Consider the following 26,824-nt stretch of genomic DNA (forward strand, 5'->3'; position numbering starts at 1 on the left):
TGCAGATTTTCAACATTGCTCATGAAGTGAAAAGGCTGAATCAAAACTTTGCATAATTAGTCTACAATTTATCTTCAGGATTTTCCTGTAATAATCTGGAATGCTCATCATGACTTTGTTTTGTTTTTCATACATTTTACTTATTTTCAAAATAGGTAAAACAGGAACAAAACCTTGTAAAGGAAGGCAACTTGTGGAATTAGATCAACTTTGTTTCCAAGTCACCATACTAATAGTAAAAGGTAATATTTAATGATTTCAAAGTGAAAAAAAAGTATACATCAATAACTATAATTTCAGTGGTCCATTAATGTTTAGTGTCATGCCTTCTTACTTGATGTGCTATCCTCAAAGTCCCAGGGACAAACATCTGCCTTTTTAGCAGCACTTAGAACTCCGCCTTTAGGATTTGGATTGCTCTGTTTCACAACAGAAGCACTTTTGTCTGTAACTTTTTTATCTGACGTATCCTCAAAATCCCATGGACAGACTTCAGCCTGTTTTCCTTTGGCTGCTCCAACATTTGCGCTTTTCCTTTTTTCTACCAACGGCACCTCCTGATGACTCTCTACATCCCACGGGCATACCTCAGCCACTTTTTGCTGGCTCACGTGTTTCTCTGAAGATTTACTCTTGTCCTTAGCTTTTGTTCTACTTTTCTCATCATCACTGTCTTTTGATTTCTCTTTTTCAAGTGTTCTTGTTGAAGGGGTACCCTTCTTTTTTGAAGGGGATTCCTTGGTTTTGGAAAATCGAGAGGGACTAGGTGTTCTCTCAGAATTCGGAGATACTGCAGTACTGTCATAGTCCCATGGACATACATCAGCTTTTGAAGTCGGTGGCTGGAGTGAGCCTCCTATTTTGGATGGATCCAAAAGGGTACTTCTCCCTCTCCCATCCATGGGAGAGGTGCCTTTTCTCTGCTTTGTCATATCTGGTGAGTGAGGTAACTCTGTTGTCTTTTGAGCCTCTTCAAAGTCCCATGGACAAACGTCTGCCCGATGTGTTTTGGAGCTTTCGACCGCAGAATGAGGCTGCTGTGTTTTAGCAAGTTGGCTAGCCTGACTGGATATTTGTTGCTTTGACCCCTCCACTTCAATAGTATTACTCTCACCTCCATCCTCCCAGGGACATACCTCTGCTCGAACAGCAGTTGTCCTCTGAATCTCCTTTGAGTTCCTGCCACTCGATGGAGATTGATCAGAGCCTCTCTGCTTCTGCTGCTGAGATTTGCCTCCCTTGGTTGTTCCTCCGTGAACCGTTGTGGTTTCCTTTGGCGCTATAGATACGTGCTTTTGGACCTTGTTTTCAGACGGAGTTGGGAGATCTTCTACTTCCCAAGGGCACACTTCTGAGAGATCATAGAGGTCCTTTCCCTTGACTGGATCGGAACAGATTGTAGGCTGGCTGCCACTCACCGACTGTTTAGTGATCCTACCTTTTCCCGTACTTTGTTTGTACTCAACCGACTGGCTAACAATCATCTTCGGTTGGCATTCATTTTCTGGCTCTGCACTGGCCCTTGTGTCTTTGCTCTTTGGCTGACTCTTCTTATTGCTGTCCTCTGCACACTGGGTCTTTCCTGTGAAGCCCAACGTCTTCTCTTTGGCACTGGCGATGACACTGAGCGACTTCTGCAGCATGGAGGCTTTGGGATGAATTGGTTTCTTGTCTGCAGTGAGGTTATGGGCACTGGCTGACTTGCAGACCAAAGGAACTGATTCCGTAGATTCACTGGGGGCATTTATATTCTCACTAGATTTCTTCTTGACTAGCTTCTTGCCTATAAGCGTATCCAGGATGGAGCCTTCAGCTGTGGTCACCTCCATCTTGTCTGTTGCCGTGCTGTTGGAGTCTTCACTCTGGTCACGGACGTGGTCGTAGCTACTGTGAGACTTCTTCAGGGAGAAAACCTTGTTCTTTAGCATCTCGTCCTTTGCTGGTTTTCCTAGGTGAGGCGGATCAAAAGGGCTCTTTTTCAACATACAAATGCTGTTACGATTGCTCCCATGTTCCCCAGCCTCCTTGTCATCACGGCTGCATTGCCGGTGCACAGATTCAGGAATTTCAGTGATGCGCCTCATTAGTGAGCGACCCAGCCCTTTCTTGGAGCTCCGCTTCTTCTGGAGATGAGGGTTGTTTGCCAGCATCTTCTTCCTCTTGTAAATCTCCAACTGGGAGTAAAGTTTCTTCAGCTCCTCCTACACATTCATGACAGAATGAACGTAAAGAGAAAAGTAAAGTTATCATTCTCTCGTTGACACATATATCTGTATTTTTACAGGATTCAAAAAAAGGATTTTCTAATTAAAACACTGTTACAAAAAAGCAGACATTCAACTGCACAGAGAACATGCAGTACAAATCCATGACACGTGACTACAAACAGTTGTTAAATGATGCACTACGGAATATCACATGCGTGCTGGAAAAAAAAGCAAAGACAGGACAGTCCTGGACAGCATCAAATAAGGAAACGGAGTGTGTTTTAATGTTAGGTCTGAAACAGCCTCCAAGCTCAGGTCTTGAATTTATTGTATTTCTGTCGCCGATCCGATACAATGAATACTCTTGAGCGGCAGGATGTCATCATAATACCCATCCCTCAGGTAAATAGGCTTGAGGTGCCCAAATCTTTTGGTAGAGAGACTTCTTCAGCTCTAACAGACAAACAGAAATCTCTGCTCACGTTGGTACGTTTTTCCCAAAGGCTGTCACAAGACCTTACGCCACAGCCATTAATAGAACTGAGATGGCCCATTTCGTCTGGTGTCTGCAATAAAAAACTGCCATGGCTCAGTATTTTTGGAGAACTCAAAAGGTATCACCAGGTTAATACAATGAAGATGGAAAGGTAAACGGAAACACATCTTACCCGAATGTCCTCAGGGTCCAGGCTGTGTTCGCTCCATGCAGAGGTTATGCTGCTGTTTAGGTACGACCCAGACCGACCCATGTCCAGCTCGTCCTCATAGGCCTCAGAGGCTATATCATCTCTCATGTGGGTTCCAGCAAACAGGAACTGTTGGAATAGCATACAAAAAGTAGAATTTATATCTATATCTATCTATCTATCTATCTATCTATCTATATATATATATATATATCTATATATATTAACAAACAAACAAACGTATTGACAGGAGTAGGAATGGAATTTGTGTGGGACTGTTTTCAGTTGTGGATTAATACACATACGATGCAGCAACAGGACAGTGTATTTGGGATTGACCCAAAATATACCACAGTTCCATGTTTATTTTAACAAAGGAACATGTCACCCAGTGTAAAGGTGTACCTCACTCATCTGTTTTTATTAGTTTTTTCGGAAAACAATGGAGCCCTTTGGCACAGAGGAATAAGTTGTATTTGACTTTAGCTATGTAGATAATACTTGTTATTGGGATCAATTCAGTGTTGGTTTTCATGTGCTTTGTTGACAATAAGCAAAATATATAATACTGTCAGCTTTATCGTTAAAGTTTACACTTTAAGTTCACACTTAATATCGCACTCTCAAAGGCAAAGAAGATGGTGACACTTTAAGTCTATTTTACCATTTATAAGTGCTATATAAACCTTGAAAAATAGTTTAATTTATTATGATACAGTTATAACCAGATATTAGTGTTTATTAATGTATTTGTCAACAACTATAATTCTTCCTGTGGGCACTCATAAGTGGAGGTAGGCTAAAATGATAATGAATGACAAAATAGTAAATCACAGTTGTAGCAGCTAAAATGTGTTCACAGAAGAAGTTATAATTATTGACAAATATTGTACATGAATAAACACCTTCAAATGTCCATATATCAGCTCATAACTACATTATATTGTTTTACAAACATATATCAAGCATTTATATAGTATTTAAAGTGTTATCAAGAAGACAAATGAATTTGAAAGTAAGAAGGCCACAATCTAATTTAGCATTTATCAAACTATAGGGCTGTACTTACTACTATTCTGTCATCCTGTCATAGCATTTTTTATAATTCTCATTTAGGCAAAGTAGAGTAATGTGACACATGACTTGTGAAGTTTACCTTAGGAATGAGTAGTAGACCCAGTGTAACTGTTACAGTTAAGTGGGTGTGGGTGAAGAACAATAGAAGCATCCAGTCTGGATGGAACTCAGGAGCAAGAGTGAACCTGTTGTGATTAAAAGAGACAACAATAAAGAGTAGGTAGAGAGAAAAATGAAAGAGAAAAGAAAAAAACTGAAGAGCAGGGACATCCAGATGTTTTCAGTACAGGAGATTTGTTAAAAAAACGCATCCCAAAAATCCTCACGATAGCCGACTGTCAAATTGTTCATGTACACACAGTAACTGCAGTGTACTGTATGACTAAATTATGTTGTGATATTCATACACATTGCTCGTTTTGCAGTAAACCTCAGAGATACAGATGGAGCCCGGGAGAGACAGACACCAGCAGACTTAATGTGTTTTCAGCCAGAGTGGATTTACACACTGTCTGTCTAGGCGTCAAGTTCACTGCCTCATATAATGCTCCACTTGAGTGATCCTTTTGCCGGCAAGGACACAATGTTTTCCTCATTCTTTCAATTGGATTCCCAATAAAGAGGAGTGACCTTGATCTGGTCACAAGATTCAGCCTATTTATACATCAGACAGTAATACACTGGGCTGGCTGTGGTGCAGCAGTTGGTGGAAAATGAGATAATTACTGCCAGAAAACAATAGTGGTGTGAGGAGAAGCTCTAGCCTTTTATTTAAAACGAGCTAACAGGCTTTCAGCACAGTGAGACCTCGTGCGCATTAAGGATTTGAAGGCCTGTCCTGTCAGATGCTAATTCAAACACTGGAGAGTCTCTATGCAAGCAAATGTCATCTAGCAGGCTCATTACATCGTTGAAGTCGGCAAATGGCTAATTAACGAACAGTTACTGTGGTAATAGCTTGAGGCATGAATGAAGGCAAAGGTCCAGCATAGGAAATGTCCCAAAGCTTTCAAGTCTTCCGCCCCTTCATGTTTTGTGAGGAATTTCTGTGCAGATGAGGATTTAATAACCTTGGCATGCTGTCTCCTCTCAGCCTGCAGCGTCTCACTGGCCCCGTTCAGGCCTGGCATTAACATGTGTCTCACTTGACCCAATCACAAGTGGACAGCTCTAAGTACGTCAGTTCGCACCTGGCATTAAAATGCATCTCCACATGCGTCTCGAGTGGCCTCTTGTGATTGGATCTCCCCTCCCCGCTCTATATGCAAATAAACACGTACATTTTTTCAGTTTGCAAAGACCAAATGCGCCGTTTTTTATCCTGTCGGTCTATGACAGACGATCTGTTGTCAGTGTGTTTGTGTGTGTGTGTGTGTGTGTGTGAGACAGAGAGAGAGAGAGAGAGAGAAGGTGAGCGGAGCAAGGAGGGGCTGAGCGAATAATGAACTGCGCACAGCTCTACAATGAAATAAGATTTTACCCATTTGAAATACTGAAAAATAGAAAATCAATATGTGGCTGTCAATGTTGATACTGTAGCAGGCCACGTAAAATAAATCAATGTATGGTAAACACTGTGATAAGTACAATAATATTTTCGGTTCATTATGACACTGTGGCGGGACGAGGATGCCAGTTGAACAGGCAGTCTTTCAAAGTGACCCAGGACACATTCACATTCACACTCTTTAAAGAATATATGCGACCCAGACCATCTCCGAATGGGGTCTGAGCGATCGGATGTCAAATGCATCCTCAATCTGTCCTGGTGCATTCTGACCTGTACTTAGAGCTGTCCACTTGTGACGGGATCACCTAAAACGCATGAAAATGCCAGGTCTGAACAGGGCCACTGAAAGATCCCTCATTCAAGACTCCCAGCAGTTACATTCCCTACTTTTTCTCTCAGCATTCACACCTGGACCGGACCAAAACCTGGTGACTAACACAGCGAAAAATAAATCTGAGCTTTAACTGGTCACTCTGGGAGAAAACAGCAGGCTCTGTGAGTACACAAATGGACACTGGATGCCTCTAACAAGCCCCAGTATACGCTGCAGTCTCTGGTGGCAGCCAGTCAGAGTCAACTCACACCAGGCAACTGTCCAATTTATTAGGGGTCTCATCTGGCCATTTTTAGCAAAGAAACGCATCAAAAACTAGGCTGAAAAGGCCCATTAAAGGAGTTGGCAAAGTAATCATGAAGAGCCAGATGTTCAAATACCATCAAAATCGTTAAAGATTTTCAGATTTAGTCCAAGAAACTATCAGGCTATATGTCGACGATACACAGTTTATTGGTAATCAATGTTATTTTATAACTGGAATATGGCTGCCAATACTTCTAGCTATTTATGCTGTCTTGACAAAAACATAAATCATTCTGACATGGTTCATTAGTAAATAATGTGATGGAGCTGAGCTCTCATTTAGGTGGACTCCAGCCAGGAATGGCTGTGGCGGTGTCAGCTGAAACGTCTCATTTATAAACTGCGCGGTGCAGCTATTTGACATGTACACTGCAGGAAGAGGGTTGATTTCAATACAATGACAAAAAAAAACAAAAAAAAAAACAGCTCCCGGGTGAACAGAGGGGTTGAGCCTCATGCATGAGCCTATATATGATGCAAATGAGACGATTTAGTGGAGGATATAAATGTCAAAACGACAACAGCGGGCATGTTATTAAATATGCAGCTGGTGAATGTGGGACATGTTGTAAGTGTAAGTGACAGCATTGGTATGTTGAAGAGGATGCATTTGTTGGTAATTATGTTTTAGCCTCCTTAGAGCAGATGGATGGGGGTTACTGCACCAGGACTACTAAGATATTGCCAGGAAGTGATATTTATTAAAGATTTCCCCTGCGGTCGTCTAAATTCAATGGGTAAATTCACTTAAATTACACACAAATATATCCAGATTGTCCAGAGTAACCTGGACCTGGACTCTGACTCTGTTTTAAGAAAGACACATTGCTGTTCACTTTTTGTAACATTTTCATGATACCATACCAATCTATATATAATATATATTACGTAGTCTCGCTTTAACTAATTTAATTTGGATACAATTTGGCAAATGTTCAGAATAACTTACCATAATTAATTAGAGAATAAGACTGAATAAGACTGCTAAGTTTTTAATGAGTCATAAATATGACTAGAATGGCAAATGTATTGTTCTATATTGCTTTTGGAGGCTGGGAAGTTATGAACATTATTGCATACTGTGTATGCTGCTGTACTGCTAAAATTACTCACTTGTATTGTACCTTGTCGTATGCATTGATTTACGTTCATGTGTGTACGCACATGAATTCAATTTTATTTACATTTGCTTTAGTTAATATAATTACACGAATTTGTTGCAGCTATGTTTTGCCTATGGACCCCAGGAAGAGTAGCTGTTACATTAGTAACAGCGAATGGGGATCCAAATGAATAAGTGTAACTTTTTAGTGTGAACTCCACAAATTCAATTCAATTCACACATTGTGTCAAAACCTGGACAAATTAAAACATAACTAACGATATAGCCTGATACAAGTTTGTAATTTGGATGAACCAACCCTTTAACTTGCATGTCATTTTAATTCACGTGCACCCACTAAGGAATCCAGATGACTGGGGGCAGGAGGCGTTTACCTGATGACGTAGAATATCGCCGACAGGACGAGCTCGTTGTGAACAGCGATGGCCATGTAGCGAGGCTCGTGGAACGCCGACGGCACAGTCCTCACAGCGTAACACAGGTACACTGCCCACAGCAGGAAGAGGAACTCAGCTGTGGAGCAAGAATGAGAAAGAAGTGGTGAACACAGGAAATCATTTCTATGTAGTGCACAGGCTTTACCGGCCAAAAAGAAAAAGAAAAAGAACAAAAAGGCAACGTGCCTCCACCAACCAGCCACTTTACAGTTCAGTGGGCTCACGGCGCTGGTGGAAACTGGTGTACAACACAGGTTTGCAAGAAAATGTCCTGTTCACAGAAACTATCAAACTCATTTGTAACGGCTGTGGTTGTATTCTCTGGACAATAAATGAATCCCTGTGCACCACCATGGCAACCCCATCTAATGTTTCCTAGGTAACCAGCTCCACAGCAATAAACAGGCTGCTTTTTTTCCCATGAAAACCTGTTGTCATTTTTTGGACGTTTATGGCGTCCTGTGCCTGAACCGTGGGGCTGCCAGGTCTCAGTGAATCACATTCTCCACAGTGGGAACCACGATGAGCATTAGGCGCAATTGGCCATTCACAGAAGTGTTACTTCTTAGGGTTGTGTGAGGGCATGTGGATATCAAAATATCTAAAATGAAGGAAAGGAATCTCTGGTATAACAGTGTATAGAGAGGTTCAGATTTTTAGAGTGATTTAACCTAAATGCATCAAGAAAAGTTTTTTTCATCATTTTTCATCCAACTTTTTTTTATATTTAAATACTAAAACCTTATATTAAAAATCTGATGATGCAGAAAGAAGATTTGCACCTTTAATATAATCTATATATATAATATAATATAATATATATAATATATAATAATTCAACCTATTGAAAGTATTTTGTGGGAACGAGTGTCTGTTTCTTCAAATGAGGAAAATAAAGCATGAGAGGTTGACTTATATTGAAAAATACTTTCTTTTAGGAAGTTTCAACTAATGAATTTATTAATGGTTAATAAATAATTCTTATTAATGTATTATAGTTCCAAAAATGACTTGTTTACACTGCATAAACCTAAAAAAAAAGAGAAATAATATGAGAGAAATATGATTAAATCTAATATAATATTCTAGATGAAATTAACACGATTGCATTGCTGAAACTGCAGTTCTGCTGAGCATTAGTAGGCCAACAACAAATCTTAATTGGTTTTAAGCTGTGCTTTTGCATGTTGTTTTTTGAGGAAAGTCAATTGTATTACAATTAGACCACTGACTGTGAGTGCATGCAGGTGTGGCCGAAAACGTATTTAAATTCATGAACTGTGCGCAGGGGACGTCAGAGCCGACCCGCGCATCCCTATTAAAAAACCTATTTTTACCTCCTAATGAAAAGAAAGAAAATCTGCCCTCAGTATATAGTATCACAGTGTGTCGGCTCTGCTGGGGGTCCATCTGTCTTCCCAGAAGTCAAAAAGGACGGAGGTTCTCTCTCATGAAGCCTGAGTCAGCAGGTGCAACCCAGCATGCAGATTTTCTCAATGCGAGATGCGGCTCCCCCTCCGAGCATCTTTGATTCCTCATCTGTCTTTATCTGCAGCCGGTTGCCCTCTCCTCGGCGCAAAACACAGGAAAACATCCAGAAGTGTAGCACTGGTGGAGAGGATTAATGTCTTCTTTTGGGAAACATGAGAGCTTTGCCAAACGTAGATGGAGGCAAAACTGTCTTAGTCATCCAACTTCTCCTCATCGCTCACTCTTCCCTCATCTTTCTTAGTCTCTTTGAAGTCCAAAAGTATCATGCCAAACGATTTACTTCTTGATTTTATGCCATGAATACCTCAAGTAACCCATGTTTTTCTCACTGTGGTACACACACAGAGTGCAGAGCACATTAATCTATCCACAACACCCTATGGAGGCGGAGGGCAACGAGAGGGCTTACCGACAGCCATCATGTAGTCCCAGCGATCCAGCAGGCACATGCTGAACTGCAGCCCCTCGGGCGTGTAGCCCACGTCGATGAGAGCTGACTTCCTGTCCGGGTTCTGGCAGACTGCGGATGTCCAAGCCACCAGGAACCAGCAGACGATAAGCAGGATGATCCCAAGCAGGCGCAGCACTCGCCAGCTGGTCATATAGGGGATCCTCTGGGCTGTCCTGGAGAGGAACACCTTCAGCACCCTGTGGGGGGACATTATAAAAATACACTGTCATCATTGTAGATTATTACCGTTTTAAACTGTCAAGACAGCATGCATGATATTAAAATATCCCCCTTTGTCTTACATTGTTGCAGATCATGGCTGATGAGAATTTTTTTGATTTAACTTTTTTATTGTACCCACTTCCCTCAACCTGCCTTGAGCGTACTTGTCATAGTAATTTGATTTCCCACGTTCCCTAAAATTTCCTTCAGCAACCCCTACAGCGTGTACTTGAGAGCCTGTCCTCCTGAAAAAGAAAACAACGCCACAGGACGTCTATGCAAGCAGCTTATTACGACCCATAGTTACGTTTTTATTGTTAGGCGACCTCTAGTGGCCGTAGTTATTATGACGGTAGCTAATGAGGAAGTTAGCTGATGTAGTATATAGAGCAACAAAGTCCGCATTAGGTTAAGGTGGTTGCATGGGTCGACAAAACATGGGACATGCGCACAGGAAGCCGCTGTTCCTTTTTCCCGCGTGAAACCGAAAGTCAGCGTTGTTTCTTTTTCCCATGACCGTTCCGCGACCTTCACCACGGGTTTATTATTGTAACCATGACCTCTAACCTTAAAGAAGAGTGTATTTTAACCCAAACCAGGATCTTTTCCTAAACCTAACCAAGTCGTTTTTGTGCCTAAACCTGAGCAAACCGTGACCGTTCCTTCACCTTAACCACCTGTTTATTACCTGAAGGAGTTTATGTTTTCACCTGTGTCTGCTTGTTGGTTTGTTTATTTGACCGCAGGATTACGCAAAAAGTACTGAACCGATTTGCACCAAATCTGGTGGAGGGGTGTGACATGGGCCAGGGGAGAACCCATTACATTTTGAGGCATATCGCGATAATTTACTCTGAATTTGAATTTTTTTCTCTGAAGTCTTGTGTATGTTGTGTGACAGTGCCCTTGGTAGAGGTATGCACTCTACTGACTGCCATTCTAGTTATTGTTATGGTGACAAGAAATGTCCTGTTTTTTTTGGTTTTTTTTGTTCAAAAGTGTATATGTGTCTAAGCCTGGATTTTACTCTTCCAGTCTCAATATAATGCAATGCAGCAGAGCATATCGATTATCAAATTCATGACAGTTTATAGCAGTTACTCTTTGCTCTTCTATGTGGCATAGCTTAAAATTCACGGTCAGTCAAAAACAGCGTGTAACAGGAATGAAATTCTGCTTAAACACATGAACAGTCGTCGCTATTCCTGGGCCCTGCCCTTCACGCACATTAATGAAGTGTCCACTGCGCTCCCCACTAATGAGTCCCCCATCAAAAATTGATCTGTGCAATATGTTGACTTGCTCCTCCAAGGGTTTGCTTGGCTCCCGCTCACATTAGCCGCATCCTCTTACCAGCATCTTCATTAGGCCTTTTTGACAGATTCACCTGACAAAAAGGTCCACAGATGAACATTTTCAAGTGTATTACTTTAAATACAGCAGACCCACTGTCTCATTATCGGCTATTCAGTGCTGGATAACCCCCCCCCTTCTCTCACACCCACTGTATCCTCCGGCAGCCCTTTCCCTTCCTCTGCTCTCACACACATTTGTCTCTTGGCTTGCCTCTTGTCAACAATGATTCAATATTACATTATATATGGAAATAATTTGGAGCCAAAGCACCCCGTGTTGTAGTATGTGTGTGTACAGTGCCGGCTTTAGGCATAGGCCACCTAGGTGGTCGCCTAGGCCACCACCAGCTGGAGGGGCACCACAGAGGAGGAAGTAAATATTTTGTAATTGCTCCTGATCTACTTTTAAAAGTCTGACACCGACGTCCGGTGAGCCCCTTACATTGTTAAAAACCACTGCTCGCACTGAACTAAACAGGACTAAAAAGGGGGCGCCAGCGGAGGCACCAAAATGTCCACCAAAATGTCCACAGGTGACCCTCTGTGTGAATTACCTGTACAGCTTAAGAGTCAGTGTCCCATAGACGGTAGCAAAACCCAGCAGTCGGACCCATCGCAGTAGGATGCATCGGAAAACACTCGGCTGGAAATAAAGAATCCCAACCTGCAAAAGGACAGAAAGGGCCTTTAATAACAGAGGTTGTGTAAAGAGAGAAGGCAAAAATGAGTGTGAGAGCCACCCAACTGAGAGTGTTTTCCATCTGGATGATAATGGGCCCTCTATCACTTGGAAATTACATACAAAGTCATGGAAACTGTGGAGGAATCTTATTTAAATGTTAGTTTCTTGATTGGATTCATGCTGTTTCATTTACTGTATGTCCTATCACTTATTAACTCACTCTTTCATCAGTTACCTGCTTCATTACTCGTCTTTTTTTTCGCTCTCTTTCTTGAAACCTACTTAAAAAGTCGTTTTACACTGACTATATCCACTTCTTCCACTTCCTGTGCCATCATCAGCTTGATTTAGGGAATTATGTAAAATAAACCATCAAAGTTTAATCTTGACTATGGAAATAGCAGTTTGAATAAAATCCCAGCACAGTGTCTTCTACAGTTGAGCTTTCAACTGTATCAAACAGACCTCACAGGTGGATGTTTATAATTTTGTCCTTACCACTTTTAGGATTTCTCATCCATGTTGTCTCAAGAACAAAGCACCAAAGTTTTTTTTTTTTCCCCCCAATCCTCGAAACAGCAGCTCCATCCACTAATGAAGACCATTCAGTATGGTTGAAAGCTCCAGACAGGGCCGGTGAATGGTCATCGAGGTGGGATTGGTTTGTCAGGCTGCTGTTTCCAAGGTTGGAAATGAACTCGGGTGCTTGGCCTAAAAGTGCTACGGATGAAATTATAAGCACTGCAGAACCATGACTGAGCAAATTCAATCTGCTGATGAAGACTGTGTGTGAAATATTTGAAAGCTCCAGAAAAAGCGAGCAAATTGACCTTTAGTTGGGATTTTTTTGCCAAACATCATAAAATACTTTTAAAAGCAGACTTTTAAATTTTTTTTTTTTTCTAAAGTTGGTATTATTGCTCTTCAGTCTCTGGTAAACTGGTTGTAAGAATTCAATTGGGACAAAACTAAACACTAAGTTTACAGTCCAAGGGTATTCAAATGAGATACCAGCTCAGTCTTACTCAAAAAGGCAGCATATTGTCTAGAAATTTCGGTTACAAAAAAACCAGACTGGACCAAGAATTATTTAGGAATTCAAATCAGCGATTATTCTAAATGAAGTCGGATAAAGTCGAGCGTAAACATGCAGCGGAGTTGTAGATCACCTGAACCCCGCTCCCAGGGGCTCAGCTCAGACTATCCTTTCAAAGAAACCTACTCCTAGCTTGACTTCTCTGCTAAAACTGCCTTAAATCCATTGCCAGGGTGCAGCCACTGCTGTGACATCCTTACAAATCATACGGGTGAACAAGCCCTTAATGTGCCATCCTTGCATAATACAGCAATTAAGCACGAGAAACACTGGCATGTACTGTGTGTGATGTCCCAGATGTAATAGACGAAATTATAAGAACGAGAAAGACGGAGATTTCTACATCTGCATGAATTTTGCTCAAGTTGCCTCTACTTTTACAATATAATAATTACTGGGTAGTACTACTGATACTACTACCACTGCTCAAGAAATTCACACCCGATACATCAAAGAGGAAATTCTTGAATTGCATTGGCCCTTGTAGTTAAAAGAAGATATGACAGAGGTGCAGTGACATTTTATATCCTTGGCATTAAAAAAAAAAAAAAAAAAAAAAAAAAAAACAACAAAAAAAAAACACTGATGGTCTTCCAAAGACATGAAAAGCCACCAAAACAAACACAGAAAAGAGAGAAAGAAACAAACATCTGAGGCAACATAATTATCTGTCCGTTGCAGATGTGCAGCGATTTCCCCTGTGGGATTGTTAATGTTAATCGGATTAGCTGAGGCATTAATACGTTCCCCCAGGCAGAGGCGAAGACGCAGGCATGTGGATATTTTTGCTCACTAGGTTTGAGTCAGTTAAGGGACACGGAGGACCCCATGGGAGAGAGGGTGGCCCACATCCTCATCTGCTCACAGACGCCGGCCGACCAAACCCAGAGAACTTCTGACTCAAACAAAGCTTGCTCCAGTCGACTCAGCTCTGCAAAGGGAATGTTGTACAGAGCAAATAATTAATAGATGAGAGCTAAGTTGGTAACCATAAATGCATACAGGGTGTTTTTAATCCTGAATTTTACCCTTTGCGCTACGGAGTAGCCTCTGAAACTACATTTCAGACCATCCATGAGCACCAACACTCACCTTAACCAGCGAGGTTAAAGAAAATCCCTAAATAACAATGTGTGGCTGCTCCTCAGAGAGAGGAGGCACGGGACCCGATAAAGAGATAGCAGGCCGGGCAGCTGCTGAGCAACTTGCTGACGCACATTTAGGTCCGCAGGGACAGAAGAGGGCACAGGAAGATGAGTAAAAATGCACCAGGGGAAAACACAGCTCACGACTCCTTTTTAGATAAACTACACAATAGCAGCTGGATCTCTATCATGAGCCAGTTTAAGGCTGGTGTTGTTTGCGATGAGACGGACACGGGGAGGTGTTGTGAGCAGCATTGCTCCCTCGAGGCCCGGCCCCAAATGATGTGAAGGATCCTCGTAGAAAAGTTTTTAACACATTCAGCAGTTAGAGTTTTTCATTAATGATGCAATTTCAGCTTTTGCTCATTTTATTTGGTCAAAACCAAAGGTTTACATTTGGTTGTTTAAGGTTCACATTTGCCAACAAACAAGCCCGGCAGTGTCAGCAAGGTTGGTTAATACACAAAGTGTTGTGAACTGTCATCACACAAAATACTTTGAAGGCCTGGTTTTTTTGGTCAAAGTTTCTTGATTTCAAGCAGCTTTGCCTCCGTTTCATGAAATCGCTTTTCCTATACGTTTTGAGAGAAATGTAATTCCATTTTTTAAGGTTTCCTGGTTTTGTCTCGGCACTCAAAGCACTCGGTTGAGGTGAGGGAAAGACAATGATCTTGGTTAAATACTGAAACGAGACTTGCTCATCGTACTGAATGTACCGTACCTGCACACACAGTCTCTCCCTGACCTTAATGTTAGTTCCTTTTTAAACCTAACCACACACTGGACTCAGGGTGCTAACCCTGGTCTCTGGTATCAAAGTCCTACGCTTTGCACCCTCACCATCCATCCCAACTACCTCCCTATGAGTAGGGAGGTAAAAAGGAAACATAATCTCACCGAAATATAATGTACTTAGATTCCCATGACAACTTGACACATTACAACAGCCTTGTTGTTGCTGAAGTGAGAATTGCGGGACCAGAAACAGCTGAGAAACCCTGTTACATCCACAGCAACGACACAGTGTCGCTTCTAGCAAATTAACAAAGCAGCTCACTTGGAAAAAAGGCCGATATTTTCAGACAATATCTGTGCTGTGATTTAGCGCCGCCTAGCTTTGACTGGCATTTCCTCAGCTGTCCCAAGAAATAAACCTCGCCATGCAGAGTAAAACGCCAACTTAAGTTCCTGATGAGCTTTTAATTTTTTGTCCATGAAGGGGGCTTCGATAAAATATTACAGAATATGATGAAACTCAAATTCTAATTTCAGTTCTTGCTGTAACACGAAACCATCAAATGCGTTCCCCCTGGACTTTCAGCTCTCCCCAGTTCATCTGATACAATAAGGTAAACCCCCGTCCCCCAGCGTCCTCATTGATGCTTAAAACAATGTCAATGCTCGTATTGTAGTGCAAAAATAAGCATAGTCATTGTCCTCAAACCTTGCCGCGACCCTCTAACCACATAATGCGGAGGAGAAATTCAGTACACAAGCCACTCGGTCTGGCACCGCACTTTCCATCTGGAAGGGCTTCTGGGAAAAGTCTGGCCCTGACCCTCTGACAGGTTTGTCTTTACGCCAGCATGCATAAAATGTAAGATCAGTTTCTTGCCCCCCCTCCTCTTTTGCAACCTTCTATTTATAATCAATGCTAAGTGCTGCGAATCTTGGATCCAGTACTGTGGGAAAGGAGAGGGATCGGGTGTTATTCTCGAATGTGTGTGTGTGTGTGTGTGTGTGTGTGTGTGTGTGTGTGTGTGTGTGTGTGTGTGTGTGTGTCTACGCGCGCCCAAGTGTGTGCAAGAGTGCGCGAGAAGGGATTGAGAGGATCAGGGTGCTGTATACGTATCTAATGGACATCAATATCGAGGAGACAATTATCAACACACTCATTACTCTTCAGCCCGCCTCCCCCCATTCGTCCCATCCCAGTTACAGCATGAGTAAAGGCTTCTGGAAATGCTGAAGGAGCGTTGCCAACGTCGAGCAGCCTTCTTAGCAAACTCCGATTGAATTTGATGATTAATCAAGGTTTCAGCAATATCAGAATAAGGGGATGTAAATGTAGGAATCTTATTTTTTGGACATCTTTTTAAAAAGTGTCCCTATGTCAAGTCTCTCTCTCTCTCTCTCTCTCTGTCCAAAGAGAACAGATTTCATAACTGGTAGTGAGGCCATTTTTAGATCATTTCTGGGGTTTTTATTTTGGATTTCAGGCAGGCAGGTGTCCCAGCTGGATATCTCCCCTGCTGACGGTGCTCACCTGCCGACTTGGTCTCCAGGCTCCCCAGGCACCTGATTTAACACAGCCGGTTTCTGTATCCTCCATCCAAAACAAAGTCTTGTCATGTGGAAACAGAACAAAGTGTTCCGCAGACACGCCCCTGAGAAGAGTAATATTTAGCTTCCGTAGGCAGATGAAACTTTTTGAAGTGGTGGAAGTGAACAATGGCACAGTTGGGGGAGTGCTGGATGGCTAACTGGCTGACGGAAGCACTCGTCTCTGCCTCATTTTTCTTTCAAGGCCTGGCATCGGTTTTTTATTGATATGAAATTATTCCTCACCAACCGTCTGTCGAGGACAAACCTTTCCCATTACTAGTCATTAAGAGGAGGAAACTTAGATCAGATGTTTGCAGTAAATTATTAATTTACCTGCTAAGTAATGAAGCCATTCAAACTTTCAGAGGAATAGCTGTCAGAGCCAACAAATCGTTAGCTTAGCTTAGCATAAAGAAGTCAATGTAGATTAATGGTCCAGGACGAGAAATAGTATGGGATGATACAAATTAAACAAATAATATATGATGTGTGAATTAGTGAGCTCTAGAGGTGCTGGTAGGTGGAATTTAATACCCCCGAGCAGTCTTGATGCTAAGCTAAGCTAACTGGCTGCAGGCTGTAGCTTTACATTTACCATAGAGACATGAGAGTGGCATCAATCTTCTCATCTAACTCTCGGCAAGAAAGCAAGTGAGTGTAAATCAATTTTGGGATTCGTGCAAAATGCATAGGTGGTTGCTTGAGCTTAAACCTATGGAAGATTACTGTGAATGCATTATTGGATGTTACCAAGCAAGGGCCAATATAGCAATAACATACTACGAGGTAAATGAACTAAATTGATCTCATTTCAGGAGCACTGATTGGTCCCTATCTTTATTATTATAAGTATTTTAGAGATGCTTCCAAACCATGAACAGGGTATAATTGTGTGTTTATAGGGAGTAATATGCACTCAATTGCCAGTTTGTTAGGTACAGCTTGCTAAAACCAATGTAATTAATACAGCCCTGCAATAAATTCATTTGTGGTGCTGTTATACAGAGAGGTGTTTCTGTTATTTAGTCTACCCTCTCTAATATAAATATAGTGGACAAAATAATAGAAACACCTCTTTTCATACAGTTGAATCAACAGCGATTCTACTAGCTCTCACCATCCCACTGGAAGCTTTATAGACTGGCATTACATAATGCATTAGTTGACGTTTTCTTTTATTTGAGTTGCCATGGACTATTGTGAAAGAGATATTAACCCGACAGCAGATGACACATATTAGGGGCCTCGCTAATGCTCTTATGAGGAGCGACTTGTGGGACAGTGAGGGCGAAGTGTTTTGTTTTTTGGACAATGACAGGGACGAGCCGGCTGTGGATGGGAATATCAGCAGTTGTCGGGGTGTTTGAACTTGTGACGGTGTAGCTGAGGCACAGCCCCTCCGACCGCCACATCAATGTGCCGCCAACTGACCATATCACACGCAAGGACAGAAAGAGAGACGGTCCTTGCAACAAACTACGTTTTCCACGGAGATGTTGTTTCTTTGTTCAAATATTTAAAGACAATTAAGTCTGGCTAGAGCAAAGAAGAGTCTAGACACAAAATGAACAAGGGAGCATGTGGGTGTGTGTGTGTGTGTGAGAGAGTAAGAAAATATATATTTGAATCTCAGTCGCTCAATTCAGTCAAGACTGTAACGCACGTCACCAAACAGCTCATGAGAACTGAATCCCGGTAGGTTTAGATTATTAACATGCATGTTCCATCGGTTTATCTTTTCGTCTGTCTGTCAGGATATGCAACACTGAATAAGTACAGACAAACAGGGCAAGAGCAAGATTCACGCAGTCACCCACTTACTCATTCAATCAACACTCTGTCCCTTAATTTGCAGTTGTCTTTCATTCCCAATCATCTCCCATTTCGGCACCCACCAGCTGGCTCCACACACAGCGCTTCAGCGGGTTGGTTAGCCACCCGAGAGTGTCCCTGTCGAAGCGATGGTGACGACAGCCCGCCAGCTGTGGTGCAAGCAGCAGCTTTCCAGGGAGCTGCTGTGATGTTGGCCCCCTCTGTGTTCAAAGAAGCTGTGTGTTTTGATTTTGTTTTGAGTTATCTGATTATTTTGTCCATTTTGAAAGGAGCTTGGACAGTGTCCTCTCCTTATTGTTACCTTTTATGACGTAGAAACCCTAAGGAGACAGAGAAGGGCAGCAGCCTGCTGCACCAGCTGAGCAGAAGATTGAGTGAACTACTTTGTTATAGCGAATTAATTTCACACTAAACTGAGCAGTTTGTTTTGCTGCATGGTCACTATTTACACTACAGCTGTATTTAGTCGACAAGAATAAGGTTTCATCTAGTTGGTGATAGTGGAGAAAAAAGCAACTGCTACCTGATTGGAGAAAGAAAGAGACATACAAGATGCAGTTTTATTAAAAAAGATCAATGTTTTTGCAAGAGGGTCCCCGTCTTTTCTTTCTTTGGTGGCATGGTGTGTGCCCCCAAAGATGCAGGTGACACAAAACAAATTCCCGCCAGTGATTTTGCACCTTTTCCTCTAATCGACAGGCCACGGCAACACCCCGACAAAGGCAGGGCTGAATAAGAATGCTAGCAAACAAGCATGGAAATCAACAATGCAGGTTTGAAAATTTTCAAAAGTGTAAAATAATGAAAAACCAAAATTAAAAAAATGTTTTATGAGGAACGAAATGCATTCAACACATTTCTCAGGCCTAACGGATGCACCAAATGCCTTTAGGTGAGTAACACTGACTGTAAACATAACGTTTGTTTGTTTACAAAAGAAAAAAAAACCCCAGGGCACCTTTAAAGTTTCTCAGAGGAGCAATTCCCATCTTAGAAAAAGCAGCATAAAATCAAACACGTGTCCATGTCTTTTCCCAATAATGGTATCTTTATAGCACGATACCTAGTGGGCCTGTCATAAATTACCGTTTTCCCACAATCAGCATTGACACTTTCCTGACGAGCAGCTTCTTGTTGTCATGTGAGTAATTTCCATCCACTCCAGAAAAACAACAACCATGTTTGTTTTTTAAATGTCATACACTTAAGTCGCTGGAGATCAGGACGTTCTAATAAGAGTTTTTTTTTTTTTTTTCATGGAGAGGGAGGATTTTTCTTTCGGTTTTTGACACAGTCACAGTGAAATTGTGAAGGTGAAACTGAAACTGCGGGTTGGAAATTGTGCTGTTGGTTCTTGAGTAGGAAAGAAAACTCTGTTTCCTGATTTATCAGTTGCAACGTAACAAAATGCCGGAGGTGCAACGATGCAGTAGGCAGGGTTTAAACTTCTCTCTCAAGTGCTCCTTTTTTCACTCTTACTACTCCCGCCACCTCTCGTGTGCCCAACACCATGAATGCCTTTGAGGACTTACTGTCCAAAAGTGTGCGCCAGTAGCACCATTCGTATGATTCACCGCGTCTCGCCCCCTCTATGACGGCATGATTGTGTCCGTTCTGAACAGGTATGAACGGTATTGCCTTCAGACATGGCTGGACAAAACACCGTACAACCTAATTTGCTTGAAGAATACTGAGACCTTGAACAAGACCTTAACTGGAGTGCGATTAAATGTAAACACAGCCAGTATTGGTCCCTAACTTTAATGTAATGAAAACACAAACTCTGGTACTTTAAAGTCCCCAGAGACTTCGTGTGAGGACGATAAATACACCCACAACCAAAATATGACGCCCAACTGGATGCACCATAGAGCATACACAAATCATTTTGTGCTAGACTGCTTTAGATAATTAGCTCTCGCTCTGGGGCAAACAGGAGATATGCAACCAATAACACTTAGAAAAGTAAAGTGGGAGGATTCTTTTATTAGAATAATGCAGTTAGCAGAAGTGCACCAAAAAGCAGCAGTGTGTAATTAACTTGTAATGTGTAGATAATACAACTGTAAATGTGTGGGTGCAGGGTGGTCGATGAAAGGGTGTGAAAGCTTTAGGGATTGATCCCCTTTTCCCGTGAAGGTCAGGGTCTCACTGGTTATCGATCAAATACTGTGTCAGACTGCTCCCTCAGTGCCGTGAAATGAGCCTAGTACACCTCGGCCTGCGGTAAAAAGATCAAACTGTGGCCTTTTTTCCCCCCCCCGCAGGCATCTGTCGTCTATACCCATCATTTCTGGGAGACGGGGTTGGATGTTTGGTGCCCGCCGGGTAGCGTGCAGTGGGTTTCTCAGAGCTTTTTTTTTTTTTCCCTCTGCACCCCGAAATGGGGTTATAGAGAACGTTAAGAGTGAAACACAACAGCAGCTGCTGGCCGTAGAAACCGAAACAGTGAGCTGGAAGCAACTAAAAAGCTCAGTGGAGCGGCGGGAAACTGCAGAGTTGGGTGTGGCCATTTGATCCACCGTTAATATAAAAATGCTGATTAGAGCAGCTTCACAGTCGATCTTAAAATATTTTGCTGACACCTTACACTCATCTAACTGGCGGCTTACTTTCCAAACTCATTTAGCACACGTCCCAATGCAGGTTCTAGCTCTGTTTATTGATGAACAGAACTAAAAAATTAGTCCAGATGACTGAAAAATGTCCCGTGTTAATGTTCACATCAATTGATGTCTATCTGAGACATTTGTCATTTGTTTTCTATCTCATACCAGTACTGTACTATTAGTGCTGATGCTTTTAAAAATTTAGACCACATTTCCCATAAACCCTGCAACTTATGCTTCGCAGGCGGCAATGCACCGATCCTCCACTCTACTTTTACGTGCGCTAATTTTGAAGAGCGTTATCCTTCTAGATCTGTGCCATAAAGCAATTTTCCCCTTTTTGCTCCAAAGCAGATTTTTCCGCCAAATCACACCTGATGGCCGAGAGTAAAATGCACTGCAGACTTTGGTGATTTGTCGCTGCCAGTCCTCTCAGAAACTCAACTTGTTTTTTATATTAAATTTATCTATGAAATGAATGTGGTCAGGGCTTAATAAAGTTAAGACACCGACAGTGTGACCCAAATGATTTTAATGCTTCGCTGTTAGACCTAGTAGAAATTCCACATTATGGCTTGACTGCTGAATTATTATCAGGCTTGGCAGCTATGATGGGCAGAACAGCAACCTCATACTAATAGAGCACTTACTGAAATGAAAATGGCAAAATAAAATATGATCATATTAGTCATCTGTCAATGACGCAGTATAAACACAGCAGTTTTTAGATTTCAAAACAACTAAGGCGAGCGCTGAAAACGTCGGCCAGTACCAGTCAAACGAACAGACGATGCTGAATTTCAGCCTTTTTTTTTTTTTTTTTTTTTTTTATCACAGTTTCTTTGGAAACCACTACTGGCTAAAGGGGAGAAAAATGACTTTCAGCCATTTAGTGTGTCTGTCTCCATCTGAGTAGAGAATGGGATGGTGCAGCCTTGGGAATTATTCTGTCACAACAAAGATCGCGTGCTACTTTTAGTGTTTTGACATAAAATAGTGACAGCCATCCGGCCCGCCCATGCCCCGCTTTTTCTGGTCATCATCTCCTGCTCATTCCCCATCGCTTCTTCTTTTTTAATCTACGAAACACCTTCAGTATGAGGGAGTGGGAGGGGGGCACCGGCGGGAGGTGGGGGGTTGTAATAGCAATGGATCCATTTTTATATGAAAGCCGACACTCGTTGCCGCACGGGAAGGGCGGCTTTCTGGAGGGAGGTAATGGTTTCTTCTCCTCCCGCTGCTCCCTGAGGTGGGCCAAGTGTAAATTACATCCAGCTTGGCCTCTGCACAGTCAAGACCAGAGCTGGCTGGCGCCCGCCTCCCACGATTCCCTTCCCTCCTCATCACCAGCGAGATCCTGAGAGCTATTCCCATCTTGCCGGGGCGCAGAGGGGAGAATCGGAGAGGGAAAAACCTGTCTACATGTGGTGATGCTATCTTTCTTTTTCCAGTCTCTCTTACTTTCGATCTCTCCGCTCATATAGACAGAAGAAACACTCCAGCTACAGCAGTGCTTCCTCAACTTCAACTCAGTGATTGTATGTTTTGGAAGACTCTTCGGCACTTTGCAGAAGGAGGAAAGGAAGCAGGGTATGAGGGGGGGGGCTGGAAATGCACACAGAAACCCTCCAGATCCACTTAAGTCAGATTGAAAGTGTCAGAACAGCTTGGATGGAAGGCAGAGCAGTGCAAAGGAGAGAACTGGCAGGCAGACTGTGTTTCATGGCCTGTCAGGTCAGGATACATTATCCCCTGGCCATACTGTTTCTCATTAGCCCCCTGATGCGCTGTGAAGCCCTGCCTGCCTGCCATGCACAGCGACGCCCCAAGTTGGGCTGAAGTGGCACCTTGGCCCAGCTTGGCACCAAGACTTATGCTGAGACCGGACAGGTGGAAAAGACACGGAGAGAGGGACGGGAGAAAAGGTAGCCCTAAGACCACTGGTTTGAAAAGGTTTTCTTTAGCGGGACACTGAAGACAATCTCTGCTCTGCCTCCAACAAAAGGCTCAACGGGGGAAGGAGGGTGCCCTGCAAAAACAGTGCCGCAATAAGCACAAAAGGCGCCACCGGAATTAAACATAGAAACCGGCAGATTACCACTTTCACATGTGTGTTAACATTCATGAATGCATAAGCAGCAGAGCAGGAGGCGTGACGTGTCTCAACGGGGAGTAGCAGGCAGGGAGAGAACGACAACCAGCGCTGTCTCTGGGGCAGACTGCACTGGTGCACACGCAGATGGGTCGGGAAGTAGCGAGGGGAAGATAAGTCTCATATGGTGTGTTTACATGCATCATGCATTTAAGTAGCCTGGCTGTTACTGGCTCACTGCAGCAGCTGGATTTTTTTAAACATCAAATAAATGACAAACTTGGTTTCCGTGGTCAGGGACTAGATTTCTGCTGGAGAAACCGGATTTCTGGGCCAAGTGTAAGCTTAACTTGGTGTCCAATGTTTTTTTGGTTTTGTTTTGTTTGTTTGTTTTATGTGGATGTAAATGAAAAAGATTCCAGTTTGTCACAGAGGTGCGTCAGGATTAAGGGAACTGAATCAAGTTTGAGTAAAGCTCAGACTAAAATAAATAAGCAAGTCCGTTTCCACAGCCTCATTGTGTGTCCTGCCAATGACCGTGAAGGGAGGGCAGGGTACGGGTGGGAAAAGTGTGGAGCAGTGAAGAATTGTCACCAGGAAACCAACTGACAAAAGGTAAACATGAGTAAGTGGACGGCGCAAAGAGAGTAACTGTGAGGGGGAAAAAAGGAAAAAGCGAAGTGAATGTGGAAAAAGAGGAGGATTTCATTGTTCCCCAAGTGGTATTGTCTCTTCTGCAAGTTATTGTTTGACACATGAGCTGCAGTTTGAACAATACGATTTTAAAAAATATGACATGTCACGACAAGTAAAATCTTGTGTAATCAATCCCCTTTTTTGCGTTTCCCCCCATCGTTGGGACGCACCAATCCGACTGTCTTTTGACAAGTTGATACCAGGTGGCACCACGGCGCACTGCCTCTGCTTCATTACCGTTGTCTGAATGCATTCCTGGCTTGACCGGAGAAGCCGGTGGCATCGGGAGAAAAAACAACCAAAAAAAAAAAACAAGTAGCAATGGCAATCCAAACACTGTCACTTTACCCCAATCTAAGCCTCCCCAGCAGCTTCAATAAGAAGCTGCAAAGAGACAAACGCGGGGCTGGCGAGCTAATCCAGGGATCACATTGTGAATCACAAATGCGTGTCCGCTCTCCCTCTCTCATCTCCGCAGCCAGACGGAAATAGCCGGCTTTGGCACTTCCATAATTTTGCCTCTCTCCTTTTGCACTCCCTGTTCCTCCCTCCTCCCCCTTTCATTTCAAAGCAGGGGGCTCTGAGGTTATTGCATGTGACACACTCCGGAGAGAAAAGGACGGGGGGGGGGGGTTGCGTTACTCCACAAAGCAGAATGCCATGGGAGCAGGATGAGATGTATCTTCTGCTGCTTAATAACAGTGGAATTATTTAAAATAGAAGCGGCGGCGGCGGCGGCTGAATATTTCTGGATCTATATTTAGATTGGGAGTGATGTGTCTCACCCTCGCAACCGCGGCTCTTGTGGGATTCGCAGGGGGAGACATGGAAATGCATCAGGGTGGAGATCAATCTGGCGTGCTGCAAAGAGCCACGCAGAGAGATGCTGCTTTCCCATGATCAGGCTGAGACATTCTATCAAAACTAGATCAGCCGTGTTCACAGTTGCCATTTCTGCATGACAGTACAGAGTAAACCAGGCGGGATTTATAGAGTCACCCACAAAGTTAAGTTCCCTTCGTACAACCTTTTTACAAGCAATCTATTTTTAGCATCCGCTGCCATCACCGCACCAGCCAGATACAGGAATATCATCTACTGTTCATTCATTCACTTACCAATAAGCTGACTCCACAGCTCGCTTTCACACTGCAGGTTTCAAACATTATTACCTTCCAGGACCTTGTCGCAGCAAACTGCATTGATTAGCCAGATCCAAATCAGTTGGCTTTAATTACATTTACCCTGCATCGCTGTGGTAAGCATATAGCTCCACATGATCGCAACTGAGCTGCAATTAGCCAATGCCCCAGGCGCCCGGGAGGAAGATGTAATGGTGGATTCAAGTTAATCAGCGGCACGTGGGTTCCTGGACAGAGTCCGGTCGTCTGCAAGAATAATTAGGTACTTCAGAAATCGGATCGGAAAATGTGTGTATTTCCTAACCGATGCAAAACGACACAAACTGGTTTTCATTGATTACAGTGGTAGATCACATAAGAATGAGTTAAACAGATTTTGCTAGCATTAGCTACGGTCTCCACGTGTTTAAGCTTTAGCTCTCGCAGGACCAAGACGTCATATGGCGCCAAAGGAAACAATCAAAAACCAAAAGTGAAGAAGGTTGTTTTCCTTGATGATGACGATTGTTGGCTTCATGAGAAGACATCCACGAGCTGTGGCCATTACTTTGATGCCTTCTTTGCAACTAACAATCATCCTCATCATCGATTCATCTAAGGATTCATTATTTTCCTCGATTAATTGATTTGTGGTTTTGTCGATAAAATGTCAGTCAAAATAAATCAATAAAGTGTTTTAAAAAAGGAGGGGTGGATGTTAGAAGGTGAACGGCAGGGTGTGGTTGACATGGCTAGAGTTTTAATAAAATCAATTCTAAGAATAAATCTAAACATATTTCATTAAAGTGACCACCACTAGCAGGTTTGGTGGGGAAAAAAAAAAAAAAAAACTGTGAAAACATGACCCAGAACAAAAGTAAACAGAGTTTGTGTAAAGAATACCAGATATTCAAAGGTTAAGGTCAGACAAATTTGATGCAGTTAATTTCCTGTGAGGGTCTGAGCGAGTGCAGTCTGTATGAAGCAGCATGAGTTGCTGGTCAACAGATGGTAGCGTTGACAAGCTGCTGGGTTCATTGGGCAGCCCTGTGTACAGTTAGCGGGGGGGGGGGTCACCAACAAGCCCTGGGACGTTTGTCTCTGCCACTCCTGTTCTATCACACGCACACCTTGGCTGTGAAAACCCTGCTCATCACAGCTCCATGCGGCTGTCAAAAAAAAAAAAAAACCCAAAGAAAACACCCAAACGGTATGATTTATGAACTGAGGGTTGTACTATCTGACAATGCAAACAGTCCTGCTCTGTCGCCGCTGCTGCAGATATGAAACTTTGGGCTGAGCCCTGATTCTGTTCTGGACGAATGAGCGACAGCGTGAACCGAAGGTCGAACTGAATGCCAACCTTCAGTCAAGGAGAAGATTTTTTGTTTTCGGCTCAAAGGAGCATGGCATGAACACTATCAGCAAATACGTCAAGAAACGCGCACGTGAAAGGACGCGAGGCTGCACGGGCTCATGCGCGCGCACCCGCAAACGCACACACACACACACACACACCCACACACACACACACAAACACACACAAGCGCACACACTCAAACAAGCAAGTGTCTCGGGCTTACCGGAAAGTAGAGAAGCACAGCTCCACACAGGATGGCCTCCAGTAGGACTAGACCCGATGCTCGGATACTCTGACAAAAAAAGAAAAATACAACAAATATTAAACCTCTAACTTATCCATCAAATGCATTCGCTGATTTATCATTACCTTTAATCATTTGATCCATTATTAATAGAAAAACATAGATTAGAGCAGCTTTAATTTTCACGTTCATTTGCTTTATGTATAAGATATTATGCAGAAAGTCCTGTTTGAAAAAAGCTTTTTCAAAGATAAAAAGTAATTCACGGTCTTGGTTTGCAGCATCATAATCCCCAAAATCTATATATTATTACAGAATATTGTATTTTCTAATAAATGGATATGAAGTAGAATAGTTTGGAGCGTATCTCTTAAAATACCCCTCATACACCAGGAGGTTTAAAAAAGTCTAAAAAAAAAAAA

The 26,824-nt window shown here is 42.7% G+C and overlaps 1 protein-coding gene across 1 annotated transcript in view; it reads right to left on the reverse strand.

The window, feature by feature from the left end:
- Positions 1 to 320: 320 nt before the first annotated feature.
- gpr158a (G protein-coupled receptor 158a) overlaps positions 321 to 26,824 on the reverse strand; it is a 61,295-nt gene continuing 34,791 nt past the window's right edge. The window contains exons 5-12 of the mRNA XM_040127304.1: positions 26,382 to 26,450; positions 11,754 to 11,863; positions 9,581 to 9,819; positions 7,618 to 7,756; positions 4,050 to 4,155; positions 2,876 to 3,022; positions 2,690 to 2,773; positions 321 to 2,201 (exon numbers count right to left, since the gene is read on the reverse strand). Coding sequence (XP_039983238.1) covers positions 321 to 2,201; positions 2,690 to 2,773; positions 2,876 to 3,022; positions 4,050 to 4,155; positions 7,618 to 7,756; positions 9,581 to 9,819; positions 11,754 to 11,863; positions 26,382 to 26,450 — 2,775 coding nt within the window. The remainder of the gene's footprint in view (positions 2,202 to 2,689; positions 2,774 to 2,875; positions 3,023 to 4,049; positions 4,156 to 7,617; positions 7,757 to 9,580; positions 9,820 to 11,753; positions 11,864 to 26,381; positions 26,451 to 26,824) is intronic.

The sequence above is a fragment of the Xiphias gladius genome, chromosome 5 (assembly GCF_016859285.1).
Source record: "Xiphias gladius isolate SHS-SW01 ecotype Sanya breed wild chromosome 5, ASM1685928v1, whole genome shotgun sequence".
Taxonomy (NCBI): Eukaryota; Metazoa; Chordata; class Actinopteri; order Istiophoriformes; family Xiphiidae; genus Xiphias; species Xiphias gladius.